The sequence below is a fragment of the Myotis daubentonii genome, chromosome 12 (genome assembly GCF_963259705.1).
Source record: "Myotis daubentonii chromosome 12, mMyoDau2.1, whole genome shotgun sequence".
In the NCBI taxonomy this organism is placed as follows: Eukaryota; Metazoa; Chordata; class Mammalia; order Chiroptera; family Vespertilionidae; genus Myotis; species Myotis daubentonii.
In genome coordinates, this window is record NC_081851.1 from 65,245,933 (window position 1) to 65,264,478 (window position 18,546).

The window sequence follows — 18,546 nt, forward strand, 5'->3', positions numbered from 1 at the left end:
TCAACCTCTGTAAGTGAAAACTCTTAGAGAAGAAAATCTGTATTACAGAGTAGGGTGAGAATGTGATAATGTCTACAGATCTGTTTTGTGGTGAAAATATATGAAAAATGAAAATTCTAACTCTTCCATGTATCTTAAGAAACTTTTATTTTTTTAGCAATGCTTGAGAAGTGTTACCTTGTGTGGGTAGTGTTATCCTAGTCCTGATTCTTTTCAATAAGACAGACTTGTTTTATTTTTCCACATATTATGTTTTGGACTTGGTGCTACATTATACATATTTACTAGTATCAACTGGCTGATTGTAATCCAAAGGGATAAAAAAACCAAACTCATGCCAGCTGCAGTTGGAAGAAAATAATCAATCCTGGTTAGATATGCATTAAGGAAGTATTGTGGACCCAACTGTAAGCATTTGACCACGTGAGGTGGTTACCTTCTGAGATCCCTCACTAAAGCACTTGACCCTCTGTTAGACGAATCTTGACACTTCAGTTTTTAGTTACAAATAGAATTGTGGGAGTTTTGAAATGATTATAGATGTTGTATTGTTTATCTATGTTCTTATGAATTTTTGGATTAAAACAAGGTTTGAAAGAGAATTTGAGTTTGTGTACTACTTAGTTTTTTATGAATCTGAGTTCATTTTCCTTTGTCATCAGGATTGAGAGAAAAAGCTGGGGAGACATTGATAGAAGTGAGAGGCTAGAAACAGTTAAAAATAAACTTACTTAAATTTTAAGCAGTCGCCAAAACCGGTTTGGCTCAGTGGATAGAGCGTCGGCCTGCGGACTGAGGGGTCCCGGGTTTGATTCCGGTCAAGGGCATGTACCTGGGTTGCGGCCACATCTCCAGTAGGAGATGTGCAGGAGGCGGCTGATCGATGTTTCTCTCTCATCGATGTTTCTAACTCTCTATCTCTCTCCCTTCCTCTCTGTAAAAAATCAATAAAATATATTTAAAAAAAAAATTTTAAGCAGTGGCTAACTTATGGCTTCAAAACAGTTTGAAGGTAAAAACTCATGCATTTCTATATTGCTAACATAGACATTATGCAATTTATTGATTGTAATGAAAAATCTCAGTTATAAGTCATCTAGGAATCTGTTAGCTGCATTCATTCATACATATAGCATGTGCACATAAACTCATTTATGGCTGTGGGCCTCACATTTTAATGTCTATCAGTCACTTGGAGAGCTTGTTAGAAACTTGTTAAAAACACTTGTTTGCCATACCCAGAGATTGTGCTGCCATAGCCCTGGGGTAAGACTCAGAGATGTGTCTTTTAAATAAATACATGAGAAAATTCTGGTCTGCAGACCACTTTATATCTATTATAGGAGAAAGAGTTATAATTTTTAAAAGGATGAAAATTATACCCCGTTAGTTAAAAAGATTTAATTGCAAGAGCGCATGGAACATCTTCAGGATTGTGTGTAATTTAAAACAGCAGTACAATGCAGCATAATCGGCTTGGTTTTAAGTTTGACTTGTCTTCTGTAAAGGCCAATAGAAGTAGTTGTTTGCTAACCATTAGTAATGGATAACTTGTGTTTGGCAAGAACACTGACAATCATATAAAAAATAAATATCTGAGAAATAAAATATTTTTCTTAGAAATGAAAACTGCTTTGATTAAAGTGATAGAATGTTTAACTTATTTTGAAATGCCAAATATAATTAAGGTAGGGCATTACATTTTTATTTTTATCAAATGGGGCATGGGTTAAGTTACTAAATCTTTTAAAAATCTTTTAAAATATTTTCAATATGTATGGTCATGCATAGTGCATTATGAACGGATGCAATTTTGGATATGGTTTTGAATATGTGTATTGAAATCTTAAAAAGGCTCGTAATGATTTATATGGTAATTCTACTTTTGGGGCTCTCCAAAGGAAGTAATTTTAAATATAGAAATAGATACATATTATATAATTTTTTTTAATTTATTGCTTAAAGTATTACAAAGGGTATTACATATGTGCCCATTTTTTCCCCCCGCCCTAGACAGTCCCCTAGCCTCTCCTATCCCCCAGTGTCTTATGTCCATTGGTTATGCTTATATGCATATATTATATAATTTTTTTACAAAAAATGGGAAACAACTAAACATCTTAATATAAGTAATGTTTAAAGAAGCAGTGATCCATTCACATAAAGAAATATTATTTAACTATAAAATTTTCTTTAAAAAAAATGTTTTATTGATTTCAGAGAGGAAGGAGGAGAGATTAGAAACATCACTGATGAGAGAGATCATTGATTGGCTGCCTTCTGCACTCCCCCTACTGGGGGTCAAGCCCCCAACCCAGGCATGTGTCCTTGACTAGAATCCAACCTGGGACCCTTTAGTCCGCAGGCCGATGCTCTATCCACTGAGCCAAACCAGCTAGAGCAAAATTTTCCTTAAAAAGTTCATAATATAGGGAAATGCTTATGCTAAAATATGTAGATAAAGCAGGTTACAGAATTTTATATCATTTTAAAGACTAGAAGGAAATTTGTAAAATATAATTTTGGTGCTTTTTATAACTGGGATTATTATTTTTTCTTCCTTCTTAATATGTATTCTCCAAATTTTCTATATCGGACATACAATTTTTTTAATAATGAAAAAAATGGCACACAAAAATCAGTATCTTGATCTTTAGATACTATAATCAGACACTATCAAGGGATTTAATGGCATCATTTGATAAGGAATTTGTTTAAAAACAGAGGAGTGGCAACAGATACTCCAAATTAATAGACTGTTAAAGGGATTAATGCTAAACCTATTTTCAGATTACAATTTTGTAAATGACCTGGAGAGAGATGTATCTTGTGGTCCTCCAACTTTGCAGGACTTTTAGGTTGAAATGCCAATGGAATTGGTTTTAAGTATATAACAATTTTGAGAAACTGTATATGAGTGAGCAGAAAAGTGTTAAGGGATTTCTAGTTGGTTGGTATGTGTTAAAGATTGCTCATTTTGGATGGTTAATTGTTCCTATGGATTGTATTCTGAACTACAGAGTTTAGCTAAAAATGTAAATGAATTCTTACAGTGTTTAAATAAACTAGTTGGCCTAACTTAGAGGTTTATATCAAGGAGAACAATCAGTGTTCTTCACAGCAAGGGTTTTTGGATTGCTGCAACACTGCTGCTCCAGATGGGTTTTGGGTCAGATTCAGTGTGACAGTTTTTGTGTTCTTCTTTTCCCAAGGGCATATACCTTTCTGAGTGAGGAGCCCTATTATCGATACATAAAAACAAGCAGCAGATGTATCTAAAAATAAGATAGTAAGCTTTGTAAATAGCATAGCAATACATTTTAATTTTAAGTATGTGGTCACAGAAGGGCATCAATGAAAGGATTTCAGATGAACTGCTAAAATGTTATTTATATTTTATAAATCTTTATTGTTGAAAATATTACATATGTCCTCCTTTTCCCCCCATTCCCCTCCCCCACCCCCTTTTCCCATGTTATTTATTTTTAAAATTAGATGAGATTGTTGTAGTTGATAAGTCTTCTCAGAAACACTTTTTACTAGTATTGTAGTGAGAAGAAGTGGTTTTCAAATGCTGGTCTTTGATGAGGTTTTCATCTGTTCTGTGTTGAAATAAATATCAGAACATGTAGTGCATGTGGTTTTCATAGCTCATCGATTTTATGGTGTACATTTTCCCACATTTTAGCACTTCTGAAAATGAGGTGTTTTATAGTCAAAGGTATCTTAAAATCTTTGTTGTGAAATAGTTGTCACTGCCCACACACCTGTGAACTTAATTATTAATCCTGCTGTTATGACTAGACAACTGCAACCCACTGAAGTTTCAATGAACATGCCATTCATGGGAGAGATTACCTACTCTGGGTTGTCTTCCGAACCCTTCTAGTAGTTACATCTTCCAGAGATAACTTTTGGTAAGATCAAAAAAGGTATGGCATCGAGACTTAGACAGTGTGTATTGGTTGCTTAGATAACAGTCCCAGAGGCAATAGAGGAACACTTTTAAAAGAAATAATTGCATCACTAATTCTTTAAATGGCACAGAGGGTGATAATATGGAAAAACAAGGATTACTGATGACTCTGACTTAAAAAAATTAAACACAAAAGTGCTATATGAAAAATCATGTCTAAATAAGCTTAAAAGAGCTTTTTGAATAATCTATACTAATAAAAGGGTAATATGCTAACCAGACCAGAAATCTTCTGGACGTCCTTCCAGACAAAGCCGCAGCAGCTGCCTGAGCCTCGGCTGCAAGGGCCGGGCTGAGGCTAAGGCAAGCGGTGGATGGAGGTGGCTGCTGCTGTGAGGGCCAGGCCAAGGCTCAGGCAAGCCGTGGATGGTGGCGATGGCTGCTGCTGCCAGGGCCGGGCCAAGGCTCAGGCAAGCCGTGGATGGTGGCGATGGCTGCTGCTGCTGCGAGGGCCGGGCCAAGGCTCAGGCAGCTGCGGCAGCCGGCAGTGGCAGCAGCAGCAGCGTGATGGGGGCGTCGCCTTCCCTTGATTGACCCGGTAGCCTCCTGCAGAGGGAGGCCTGAGGCAGCAATAGTGAGGGGGTGATCGGGGTGGTGCCTTCCCATGATTGGCCAGTCGCCTCCCGCAGTGGGAGGCCAGACTGCAGCTTAGGCTCGCTCCCTCTGGGGAGCGGACCTAAGCCATCAGTAGGACATCCCCTGAGGGCTCCTGGACTGTGAGGGGGCAGGCTGGGCTTAGGGGACCCCCCGCCCCCCCAGTGCACAAATTTTCGTGTACTGGGCCTTTAGTATTTATATAAAAGGCTAATATGATAAGTGCCCAACTGTCCCACTGGTTGCTATGATGTGTACTGACCACCAGGGGCCAGGCGCTCAACACAGGAGCTGCCGTGACGTGCGCTGGTATTACGGACCTGGCACCCACAAAGCAATACTCAGCTTCCCCCAAGTGGGACATAGGCCCTGCCACCACCCGATAGCCCACCAAATTGCAGCTGACGCTGCCATGGCGCAAAATGTGGCCCACAGCCTAGCCCAGCCCGGAAATGGTCGCTGTGGGCTGTGGGCGCCAGGTAATGATGTCATGTAGCAATGCCCAGCTTCCTCTCCCTAGCAACGACTAGCTTCCTTGCTGTTTTTTTTAGTCCAGGAACATGACTTGCTTTATAGCCAGGTGCAAGCATTTCACATTTTAACCAAATGTCTGTGAAGCGTTTTCCCGTGCCTCATCTCATTTGATTCTCACAGAAGTCCTGGAGTAGGTAGATAGGAGACTCAGTGGAATCCTATTTTCTTTTCATTAGCCAGAAAACGAAGATTTAGAAAGTTTAGAAACTTCACCCGACTGAAAAGAAGTAAGAAATGGTGGACCTTGAAAATGTCTTTAGGTTTTCTCACTGCGCAAAATATAGTCAGACACTGCTGCAGTTAAATATTTCACCCTTTGTTCTCCTTGCGTGATTTACCATAATAATCTGCTTCATGTTGATATTTACTGCTGTGTTGCTGACAATTACCTGAAACTTGGGGTGATTCTCTGGGCTGGAAAAAGTTTAGCTACATCAGAAAGCAGGTCTAATTAAGCAAGTTTATCCTATATATAAAAGGCGAAGTTGAATTGCACAAGTGCAATACCTATAAAGCTCTCGCTGGCACCAATCGCAGGTGTGTGTTTCGATCTGTCATTGTCGATCGTGAATTTGGTTGACACTTCTATTATATATAGAAAGGGCGAATAGTGATATTAAAATATTTCTTCTAATTAATTTCCTTTCAATGTGCACGAATCGTGCACTGGGCCACTAGTTGTAAAATAAGTTGTAAGCAATGAAAAAATGTAAGTCCTAGTTTAATTGGGAGGTTTTGTTTTTTTGTAGTACATATAATATGCATCTTAATATTAATGGTATCTTGGAGTCAATGAAATGTGGTGAATTTACTCAGTTTAAGGGATTGAGATTATCTTAAAATTGTGCTCTTACTATTTGGTGTTATATTTGTTTTGTAAGTTACTGGTGATTGTAGATAAATCGTTGGTGTGTTTTAAATGTCCATTCTTAGTAAAATAAAAAATTGGTGTTCCAAATTTCTCTTGAAATTTTTTTGGCCTGTGAAATTCAGAGATCCATGAGCCAATGTTATATGACATCTAGCATATTAATCTTAGTGTTTGTATATTTCTCACAACAGGTTCGAGTTTATTTTTTAGTTTTTTGGTTTAAACAGATTTCACAGAATGGTTAATAACAAAATACTAGGTGCTGACAGCCTATTTTGTTTGGATTTATATTTTTTACTTCCGCTTTGTCTTTTTTTACTTTGCTTTAACCAGTCCTGTGGAATTAAGTTTACTGTGCTAATAGGTAGATAACCACTTAAAAAACGAATGGTAAAAAGTTTTTTTTTGGTCATTCTTTACCTTATATGCGTGGAATAATTTGAGCAACATTGGAAGGCTCCTCCCCTAACCATGTATGTCTCTCTTGCTGCCCCTGATTGGCCCCACCACCACCCCAATCGGGTGGGCTGGCTGGACCCCACCCATGCACGAATTTGTGTACCAGGCCTCTACTATACATAATAAATTGGAGTTTGGCCTTAATTTTAAGATCCCTCTGTAGAAATTGGTCCTTTTCCAGAAGAAATGATAAGAAAGCTTGGTTTAGTACTTAAAGTCACCGAAGTTGGTGACAGTAGAGTGTCTGAATTGGAAGATATTTTCTTTGCTCTTAAAGATTTTCAACTTCTGTTTCACAAACTTCCTGTAATATGGAAATATTTAGAGCAATACTTATTTTAAGTTAATATGAAATTTATTAGGCAGCCAAAACTTTAATTTACTATTTTTTCCTTGAGTTAATGGGATTATTTCATATAAGTTTTTTTTTGTGATTGTTCTTAAATTTAAGTTTTAAAAATAAACTACATTGTTTGATTGCCGAGTCAGACTTTTTTTGTATTCTGGCAATTTACAGAGTAAATTGGTTGTCATAAACTTGACTTGTTTATGAATATATACAGAAGGATTTCCAAATCACTACACAATTAATCTCAATGGATATTTTGAAAATAAGAATTAACAGAAACAAAGGGATACTATTTCTTATCCATCAAATTGACAAAATTAAAAATTCTGAGAATAATATTGATAAGGATATAGAGAAATGGGAATTTTTAACTATTGCTGATGTTGGAGAAATATAATTTAAGCCAAAGCCTCCTGCCATCTCAGAAAACCTCTCTTCAAAGGTAGAAGAGAAAGAAAACAATTTAATGTTTGAAGAAACATTAATCTAGAATGTGATGCATATCACGGGCAATCTGCTAAGAGATTGCAAAGACCTACAGAGAATTCATCCTTTATGTAGTTACATACACACTCTCATGAGAAACGATAATAGCGCTCAAGTAAGAAGACTGATGGCAACATTTGTCACACATAGTTTAAACTAAATTCACTTGGTTGTTGAGGTGATTATATATATTGTCTTTAGCTAATTGGCTTTATCCAAAGGAAAAAATAAACATTTTTTATGTTTTGGTGTTCAAAAAAATATTTACTCAATTATTTTCTTTCATATACTAACAGTTTTCTGTTTCTTCTTTTATTTTGTTTAAATAACCCCTCAAATTGTAGAGCATATTGTTCTGGAATGAAGACTGTTGTAAATAAATAAGCAGATGGATAAAAGCAAGTTTGGTTTATTCAGTATGTGAGCTTACCAGATTGCTTGCTAGAGACGTTGTATGTAGCTGGTTCAGTTGCAAATATTAACATCCAAACTGATGATCCCACTGCCCATTAAGCTATTTTAGGCCCTATAGGTTTAATGAGGGTTTTGTGTCTTGTGTGATTGTCTGTAGTACATTGCTTTGCTGACTCCAGTTTCCCTTTCTCTTTATATAGGACCGCAGCTGAATGCACAGCTGGAAGGTTGGCTTTCACAAGTACAGTCTACAAAAAGACCTGCTAGAGCCATAATTGCACCGTAAGTTTTAAGGGTCTTTACCCAGAATATTTTATATGTTAATTGTTAATAAAGAATGAGTATCTGCAGGTTGAGCTATAAACTAAAACCCAAAAGACATATTGAGCTGACAAAATTATATTTAGTAAATTTCATGATTCCCGTGGTTTTCACTTTAACTCAAGGGTAAAGGAAATTGGCTACTTTATTTTCTCAGATGCAGTAATTTCAAAATTTATGTTTGGTAATAAAACTGCTTTTTAAAACAGATGGGCTGTTTACATTAGGTAAACTTGGAGATTTTGGTATTAATTGGTATAAATGAATAAGTTCTATTTTAAACATTAAAAAGATCTACTTTAATCAAGATAATTTTTAACTTATAATGAAAAATATGCTTTAACCATAATACAGTGCAATATGGAATAGCAACCAAAGTTTTGTTGGAGGGGTAGATTTTTTTTATAATGGAAATCTGTGACTCTTTTGTCTTTGAATGTTAGAGGACTTTTTAAAAGAACTGACAGCAAATATGCAGTTAATGATGTGTCTGTGTATGATATGAATTCAGTTAATTTTGATTTGGTTTCCAGTGCTAATATTGAAAACACATTGTTTTTTAAGCACATGTTAACATTTTTCTGAGAAGAGTAAAAGTTGGAGTTTGTGGAGTTTCTTCTCACAGCAGCATCTTTTATGACTTCTATTGAGTTAAGGTTGGTACCCTGATAAATAATAAATAGTGAAAATAGTAATAGCAACCATTCATTAAACAGTAGGAGAATTAAATGATTAAATATACATAAAGAGCCTACATTAATGTTTGGCATGTAATAAGTATTCCAGAAATGTTAGGTATTTTATGTGCCAAACACTTTGTCAAGTACTCCATTTGTATGTTCTAACTTGATCTCATTTGATAGATACAGGAAAGCTTTGTGACATACAAGTTATTTAATCTCTTGTGCCTTTGTCTCATTAGTATAATTGGAATAATAATAGTAATTCCATATTCTTTTTTTGATGATTAAATGAGCTAATCTTTATAAAACTTTTAGCATAATGACTTGTAATTATTTATTTAGTCATTCAGCAAATATGTACCAGGCTAAATGCCAAGCACTCTTCTTTGTGATGCTTTTTGAATAAGTCAAAATCACTTCTCTCATAGTGCTTACATTTTAGTGCCCAGGGAAGACGGACAGAAAACAAATGATTATATTCAGTGTCAGGTGCTAAGAAGAAAAAGCAGAAAAGAAGATTGAGAGTCACATGTGGGCAGGGAGTTGCTAGTTTTTATATGATAGTAAGAATAGGTCTCCCTGAGAGAGAAGTTGCAAGATAGCCAGGAAAAGAGGGTTTCAGGATGGGGAACAGCAAGCACAAAGGGTCTAAAGCAGGATATGCTTAGTTTACTTGAGAAAAAGCAAGAAGGCCAGTGTAGCTGGAGAGGCCGAAAAGGAAGTGGATGCCAGGCAGCAGGGACTAGATCATGGAGAAGCTTTGTAGACTATCATAAAAACTTTGGTTTTTATTCCAAGTGAAATGGCTAGGAAGAGAACCAAGGGTGAGTGCTGTTTCTGGGAGGCAAAAGGATGAAAAATGTGTCAGGGAAGATAAAGGATCAACTGTATCAGATTCTGCCAATTGGTCAAATAAGATAAGGATTCAGATTTGATCATTGGATTTTGCAGTGTGGACATTGCTGGTTACCTTGATAAGAACAATATTTGTGGCCCGGCCAGTGTGGCTCAGTATTGAGCGTTGACCTATGAACCGAGAGGTAACTGGTTCGATTCCCAACCAGGGCACATGCCTGGGTTGTGGGCTTGATCCCCCCAGTAAGAGAGCGTGCAGGAGGCAGCTGGTAGATAGTTCTCTCTCATTGATGTTTTTATTTCTCCCTCTCTTAAAAAAAAAGCAATTTTTGTGGAGTGATGGGGATAAAAGCATAATTGGTGTGGATTCAAGAAAGAATCTGATGGTGAAATGAAAATTGTGAATGTAGATTTTTTTTTTGAGAAATTTTGCTATAAACTAAGGAAATAGGGTAATGAGAATATAGTGTCAGGGGAGAGATAAGAAGGGAAGTTGGTATAAGTGAGATCCTTGATTGGGAGACAAACAGTGGATCTCTTTACAGTAACGTATAAGCTTTGTTGTATTGTCTTGCCAGTTACTTTGCTGGTATTTGACTATTATGGTATGCTACCTTCCTAGTTAAAACTTGTTCTAAATGTGGGAGCTGAGCTGAATCAACGTATAATTAAGTCGAGGTTAGTTATTCATGAAAAATAGCTGGATTTATTTCCTTCTTGTAGCTAGTTTAAAATTGAAATCATTGGCAGTGACCTAGGAAATGAATTGTTTGCGCCTGTTACAAATATATTGATTTATAAAAGATTTCCAAGTTACCAATAGAAATTTGAAAATAGTTTTGACTTTGGGTGCATGTTTTTGCTGCATAGTGACTTTGTAATGTTATTGCATATATGGGCAATATCCATTTTGTTAACATATGAAAACTAAGTAGTCATGTATCTTATTATATAGTTTCCAGAAGTAATTATTTTTCCTTTGCAGAGTAACTTTTCTTTTTTTTGGTAGAAAAGTAACAACAAATACTTTATTGTTATATAGGCAAAAAAGTTTTTTGTTAAGAATATGTTATATAGTAATTTAGGACACTTACAAATTTAAGATTTCTGCTTTTATTTCAAATCAATCCTATAAAAAACATACTTTAAATTTTATAAATTCTAGCTCTCTGGAACCAACTGTTCTTAGATTTCACTTCATAGGCATAAATCATATAAGGGGAAACCTAAAAAGAAAACAAACTCAGAACCTAGATAGCACACTTTTGAAAGTGCTTAAATCAGATCGCTCATTTTTATATTGATGTAGATGAAATAGAATGATGTCATTTAAGAATAAATATTGACCCCTAAACCACTGTTGATTAAGCTTAATGAATTCTAGCCTATATGACATATAGGCAGGCACATTTGAGGGATTCAAAATAATTTAATTTGATTTAAAAAAATCCTTTGTTTGAACTAAAAACTACCTTACTTCTCCTGAGGCACAGGAGACAGTGTGTTTCCCAGGGATATATACTGAAATGAAGTCATGAACTAGGAATTCCAAAAACCTTTCTGCGATGACTGCCAAAATTGTTGCTTGTCTTGAGGTATGCAGGAATATCTCAGCAATCCTTAGAATGGAGCTATACAGGTATGCATCACTTAAGAAACCTCTTATTGAATATAAAAATATAATCAGATAATTGGTAAGGGGCTTATTTTTTACTATTACCAGGTACTATGAATATTGAAGCCCCCCTCATATATGAAAAACGAAGTTTTCCATGTTAGTAGTTAACCTAGTAGGAGTAGTTTCATTTTTCATTGTTTATCCTTCTCTGTTTGACTTTTTTACTATATATCTGTATTACTTCTAATATAAAAATTAGTTTTAAAAAGTTAAAAGGTAAAAAAAATTTATATAGAACACTAGGTTGTGTACAGTGAAGCATGCCTGTAGAGCTCTTATCAGTGTGTATCATGAGACAATGAATCTTCATAAATTAATTAGTTGATTTAAGTTATTAGAAGTATGCAATTTATTTCTCAGCCTTGTTTATATTAAGCAATAGGTTATTCATGCCAATATCTGAAATACTATTAAAAAAATCCAGATATGCAACATTATAGTTAGTTTATTCTTGTTTGACTTGAATAACTTTAATAACATTCTTTAGCTCATAGCTTTGCTTAATTTTTGTGAGATTCCATTTTGTAAAAATAAAATATTCTGAATAATGACTATCTAACCTGGACATTTTGGGGAGATATAATCATCTATTAATATGTCTTACTGAGCCGAAACAGGTTTGGCTCAGTGGATAGAGCGTCGGCCTGCGGACTGAAAGGCCCCAGGTTCGATTCCGGTCAAGGGCATGTACCTGGGTTCCGGGCACATCCCCAGTGGGAGATGTGCAGGAGGCAGCTGATCGATGTTTCTCTCTCATCGATGTTTCTAACTCTCTATCTCTCTCCCTTCCTCTCTGTAAAAAATCAATAAAATATATTTGAAAAAAAAAAAGTCTTACTGAAGCAGGAATCTTGAAGCAGGAATCTTGAGGGCCATTGAGCAATGCCTGTGAAAGAAAATAATGAAAAGCTAGGCACAGCAAAATAAAATTGAGAGGGGCAATTTTGGAGGCTGCAAACAGTTTAGGGCCACTTGTCATTCAAGTTGGTCCCATATGTTCACAGGTGTTTTTAAATTTAGTTTCTATCTTGCCAGAGCATACTTTAGCTCAAGTAGATCTTAGAAACTTTTCTTATCACTAGAACCTTTTTATTTCACCTGGTCCAGTGTTCTCATTTCATCTAGTCCAATCTTTTTATTTTTTATTTTTTTATTTATTATTAGTTAAGGTATTACAAATGTGTCCTCATCCCCCCCATTAACCCCCAACCTCCCCCCACACACACAAACTCATGCTCCCATCCCCCCGTTGTCCATGTCCATTGGTTTGGCTTATATACATGTATACAAGTCCTTCTGTTGATCTCTTCCCCTTACCCCCACCCTCTCCTACTTTCCTTCTGGGGATTGATAGCCTGATCGCTGTTTCTCAGTCTTTGGGTCTGTCCCTTTTCATCAGTCTATGTTGTTCTCTATAATCCACAAATGAGTGAGATCATGTGGTATTTATCTTTCTCTGACTGGCTTATTTCACTTAGCATAATGCTCTCCAGTTCCATCCATGCTGTTGCAAAAGGCAAGAGTTCCTTTTTTTATTTTTTACCACAGCATAGTATTCCATTGTGTATATGTACCACAGTTTTCTAATCCACTCATCTGCTGATGGGCACCTAGGCTGTTTCCAAATCTTAGCTATGGTGAATTGTGCTGCTATGAACATAGGGGTGCATATATCCTTTCTAATTGGCGTTTCTGGTTTCTTGGGATATATTCCTAGTAGTGGGATCAGTGGGTCAAATGGGAGTTCCATTTTTAGTCTTCTGAGGTAGCTCCATACTGTTCTCCACAGTGGCTTGCACCAGTCTGCATTCCCACCAGCAGTGCAGAAGGGTTCCTTTTTCTCCACATCCTCTCCAGCACTTGTCGTTTGTTGATTTGTTGATGATAGCCATTCTGACAGGTGTGAGATGATAACGCATTGTCGTTTTGATTTGCATCTCTCGTATACTTAGTGACTTTGAGCAGGTTTTCATATGTCTTTCGGCCTTCTGTATGTCCTCTTTCGAAAAGTGTCTATCTAGGTCCGTTGCCCATTTTTTTATTGGATTGTTTATCTTCCTTTTGTTAAGTTTCATGAGATCCCTGTAAATGTTGGAAATTAAACCCTTATCGGTGGTATCATTGGTAAATATGTTCTCCCATGTAGTGGGTCTTCTTGTTGTTTTGTTGATGGTTTCCTTTGCTGTGCAAAAGCTTTTTATTTTGATGTAGTCCCATTTGTTTATTTTCTCTTTAGTTTCCATTGCCCTAGGAGCATTATCAGAGAAGAAATTTCTTCGGCATATGTTTGCGATTTCGCTGCCTGTGGATTCCTCTAGTATTTTTATGGTTTCCCGTCTTACGTTTAAGTCTTTTATCCATTTTGAGTTTATTTTTGTGTATGGTGTGAGTTGGTGATCTAGTTTCATCCTTTTGCATGTATCTGTCCAATTTTCCCAACACCATTTATTGAAAAGACTGTCTTGACTCCATTGTATGCTCTTGCCTCCTTTGTCGAATATTAATTGGGCATAGTGGTTTGGGTCGATTTCTGGGGTCTCTATTCTATTCCATTGATCTATATGTCTGTTCTTGTGCCAGTACCAAGCTGTTTTAAGAACAGTGGCTTTGTAATACAGTCTGATATCTGGTATTGAGATCCCACCTACTTTGTTCTTTCTCAGGATTGCTGCAGCTATTCGGGGTCTTTTTTTATTCTAGATGAATTTTTGGAACGTTCGTTCTAGATTTGTGAAATATGCCGTTGGTAATTTAATGGGGATTGCATTGAATCTATAAATTGCTTTGGGTAGTATGGACATTTTGATGATGTTGATTCTACCAATCCATGAACACGGTATATTCTTCCATCTGTTTATGTCTTCCTCTATCTCTTTTTTCAGTGTCCTGTAGTTTTCAGCGTATAAGTCTTTTACCTCCTTAGTTAAGTTTATTCCTAGGTATTTTAATTTTTTTGGTGCAATGGTAAATGGGATTGCTTCTGTAGTTTCACTTTTTGTAAGTTCACTATTGGTGTAAAGAAATGCCATGGATTTCTTAGCATTAATTTTGTATCCTGCTACATTGCCGAATTCATTTATTAAGTCTAATAATTTTTTGATGGAGTCTTTAGGGTTCTGTATGTACAGTATCATGTCATCTGCAAATAAGGACAGTTTTACTTCTTCTTTTCCAATCTGGATGCCTTTTATTTCTTCTTCGTGTCTGATCGCAATGGCTAGTACTTCCAGTACTATGTTGAACAGGAGTGGTGAAAGTCCAATCTTTTTAATTAGCTTTTTTGCTGCTATTAAGTAGAACTAGTAGTATGAGAAACTGATTTTGTTGAATCCAAATAAGCATTCTTTACTATTCCCTATATCCTCTTTGATAAAAAACCTCTTATAGAATGTGAGGTAACCTCTTGGCATTACAGTTTATACTATTCACCTATAATCTTGGCAGCCTGAGACTGAACAGGGAAAGTCAATGTCAAGTGGTATTGGGTAATTTTCCTGACATAGGAATTTAAATTACACCATGCTGCAAGGTTGCTGCGTGGGAAACTGTCACTTAACCAGTGAATGATCATGGACAGTGGCTTGTATCCTCATTTGACTGCAGCTCTTTGGGGGCACAGAGATTCTGGACAGTTAGGAGCTGGACTTGCTAGTGTAAAGGGTCTATTGTATAGGATGAAGGGAGAAGCAAAAGTACTCTCTGTTAAAAGCAGGCCCCGTTTTTAGAGGCATGGTTTAGCGCCCGTGGTTGGCAAACTGCGGCTCGCGAGCCACATGCGGCTCTTTGGCCCCTTGAGTGTGGCTCTTCCTAAGTCTTAGGAGTACCCTAATTAATAACAATGTACCTACCTATATAGTTTAAGTTTAAAAATTTGGCTCTCAAAAGAAATTTCAATCGTTGTACTGTTGATATTTGTCTCTGTTGACTAATGAGTTTGCCGACCACTGGTTTAGTCTAATGATAAATTGTAGGTATTAAAGTATAATTTTGTATTTGCTTTCATGGAAAGTTACACTGGGAGCTAGGGTGACCTGGAAAAGCTAGCATGGATGACTTTGTATTTAGGATTTTAATAGCTTTTAAAAGACTGGACATGCTTTTATGATGCATACTCAAAATTATAAAGCTCAGATTTTTATTGGTCTTCTGGCTATTAAGCACAAAAGAAAAAACACTTAGATATTCCCTTAGTGAAGCCTCCTCTAATAGGAGTGATCCCTTAATGAAACCTTGTTTCCACATAAATGTAGAATCATAGATTCTATTAGCAAGAGAAGTGGGCAGGAACAGAAGATCAGTGGTGAGATTTGATAATTATTACTGTGACTTTTCATTATCATATATCTGGGCCAGGGTAAAGGAAAGTATTAGAAATTCACTTTGACAATGAATGAATTAGAGTTTCTCATGATGAGCGCTTAGAAGGGTGATATATTTAATGATTTGTTTTTGGTAGTTGATTTCAGAGAGGAAGGGAGAGGGAAAGAGAGGTAGAAAATCAATGATGAGAGAATCATTGATCGGCTGTCTCCTGCATGCCCCACACTGGGGAGTGAGCTCACAACCCAGGACACTCCAACCAACTGAGCCACACTTGCCAGGGCAGATGAGGATCACTTAAAAAAATAGAGCTTCATTGTGGTATGATTACTATCTGCATATATGTAAAGTGTACTATTTGATAACTCTGAGATATGTGTACACCTATGAAACTGTCACCACTATTAAGATAATGAACATATTCACCATCCTCAAAAGTTTCCTTGTGTGCTTTTGTATTCTTTCACATCCACTAACATATTTTCTGTCACGATACAGGGTGGGGCAGAAGTAGATTTACAGTTGTGAGTATGTGAAACGTGGAGTTCATTCTTATATTATTTATTTTTTTAAAATATATTTTTTGGATTAATTTCAGAGAGAAAGGAAGAGGTAGAGAGAGATAGAAACATCAATGATGAGACAGAATCATTGATTGGCTGCCTCCTGCATGCTCCCCACTAGTGATCGAGCCCGTAACCTGGGCATGTGCCCTTGACTGGAATCGAACCCTGGGACCCTTGAGTCTACAGGTCGACGCTCTATCCACTGAGCCAAACTGGCTAGAGCTATTTATTAATTACTAGGGGCCTGGTGCACGAAATTCGTGCACTGGGTGTGTGTGGGGAGGGGAGTGTCCCTCAGCCCAGCCTGCCCCCTCTCACATACTGGGAGCCCTCAGGCGTTGACCCCCATCACCCTCCAATCGCAGGATCGGCCCCTTGCCCAGGCCTGATGCCTCGGCCAGAGGCGTAGACCCCCATCACCCTCCGATCGCCTGATCGGCCCCTTGCCCAGGCCTGACGCCTCCGCCAGAGGCATAGACCCCCATCACCCTCCGATCACCTGATAGGCCCCTTGCCCAGGCCTGACGCCTCTGCCAGAGGTGTCAGGCTTGGACAGGGGACCCCCATCTTCCCCTGATCATTGGCTCTGGCCCCCGCCCAGGCCTGAGGCCTCTGGCCCAGGAATCATGCCTGGGCAGGGGACCCCCATCTCCCTCTGATCGCTTGCTCCACCCCCCGCCCAAGCCTTACGCCTCTGACCCAGGCTTCAGGCCTGGGCAAGGGGACCATCATATCCCCCAATCCCCGGCTCAACCCCCCGCCCAGGCCTGATGCCTCGGCCAGAGGAGTTGACCCTCATCACCCTCCGATCACCAATCACCGGATCGGCCCCTTGACCAGGCCTGAGGCCTCTGGCAGAGGTGTCAGGCCTGGGCAGGGGACCCCCAGCTCCCCGCGGTTGCAGGCTCCGCCCCTGCCCAGGCCTAACGTCTCTGGCCTAGGCGTCCGGCCCGGGCAGCGGGGACCCGCAGCTGCAGCGGCCCTGCGATCGTGGGCTCTGCTTTAGGCCCAGGCAAGGGACCCCTAGCTCCCGGGACTGCCAGCTTCGACCATGCCCAGCTCCCATCGCTGGCTCCACCCCTACTTCCTGCTATCACTGGCCAGGGCGGCAAAGGCACCTGATTCTCCGATCATGGCTGGGGGGCAGGGCAAAGGCGGCCCCAGGGCCACCTTTGCCCTGCCCCCCAGCTCTTAGCTCCCCCCTGGGTTTCTGATCACTGTCAGTGGCAGGGGGCTTCTTCCTGCTTTCCCTTTTGCCTCCCTGCATTGTGCCTACATATGCAAATTAACCGCCATCTTGTTGGCAGTTAACTGCCAATCTTAATTGGCAGTTAACTGCCAATCATAGTTGGCAGTTAATTTGCATATAGCCCTGATTAGCCAATGAAAAGGGTATCGTCGTACGCCAATTACCATTTTTCTCTTTTATTAGATAGGATTGTCTTTTAAAAAATATATATTTTATTGATTTTTTTACAGAGAGAAAGGGAGAGGGATAGAGAGTTAGAAACATTGATGAGAGAGGAACATCAATTCAGCTGCCTCCTGTACACTCCCTACTGGGGATGTGCCCGCAACCAAGGTACATGCCCTTGACCGGAATCGAACCTGGGACCCTTCAGTCCACAGGCCGATGCTCTATCCACTGAGCCAAACCAGTCAGGGCTATTAATTATTGTCTTATTTTCCATACAAACAAGTAGAAACCTACTTTTTCCCCATCTTATAGATTAATTTTTTATTTTCTAGAGTTATTTAAATGGAATCATATAGTATGAACTTTTCTGTCTGACTTTTCACTTAGCATATTTGTTTATTGATTTTTCTCATTTTTAAGCATAATTATTTTAAGTGTATCAGTAGTTCCTTCCTTTCTATTGCTGAAGAGTATTTTATTGTATGGATACACCTCAATTTATCCATTCACCTTTTGAGGGTCATTTGTTGTTTCCAGTTTTTGGCTATTGAAATAAGCAATAAAACTAGGAAATATAAATGTTTGTGTGGACACTTTTTTTTTTTTTTAAGAATGGAATGGTTTAAGTCATAGTGCAGGAATATGTTTAACTTTTTAAGAAATTGCCAACTGTTTTCTACTGTAGTTGTACTGTTCTACATTTCCACAAGTACAGACTGAGTTTCAGTTCTACATCCTTGCCATACTTGGTGTGGTCACTTTTTTAAATTGTAGCCATTCTAGTGGGTGTTTAGTGGTAGCTCATTTTAGTTTTAATTTGCCTTTCCTTAATGACTAAATGATGTTGAGCATTCTTTTATGTGCTTATTTGCCATCCCAGTATATTCTTTGATGAAGTATCTGTTCACGTACTTTCTTATTATAAGTTTTTTAATTGTGGAAAAATACACATAACAAAATTTGCCATCTTAACCATTTTCAACCAGTTAGTGAACAGTTCAGTACAATGGTAAGTACATTCAC

The 18,546-nt window shown here is 38.1% G+C and overlaps 1 protein-coding gene across 12 annotated transcripts in view; it reads left to right on the plus strand.

Annotated features, from left to right (window-relative positions):
• Positions 1–18,546, plus strand: part of MEMO1 (mediator of cell motility 1) — a 91,162-nt gene that overhangs the window by 22,518 nt on the left and 50,098 nt on the right. For 6 of the 12 annotated variants that reach the window (XR_009448014.1, XR_009448012.1, XR_009448013.1 and 3 more), the window contains exon 2: positions 7,884–7,965. Coding sequence is in view for 5 of the 12 variants with exons in the window: in XM_059660208.1 (XP_059516191.1) it covers positions 7,884–7,965 (82 nt within the window). In the remaining 7 variants the exon portion in view is untranslated. Of the gene's footprint in view, positions 1–7,883; positions 7,966–8,537; positions 8,661–10,994; positions 11,182–18,546 lie in introns of those variants that run through there. The other 6 variants (XM_059660202.1, XM_059660205.1, XM_059660201.1 and 3 more) reach the window with 5 other exon arrangements.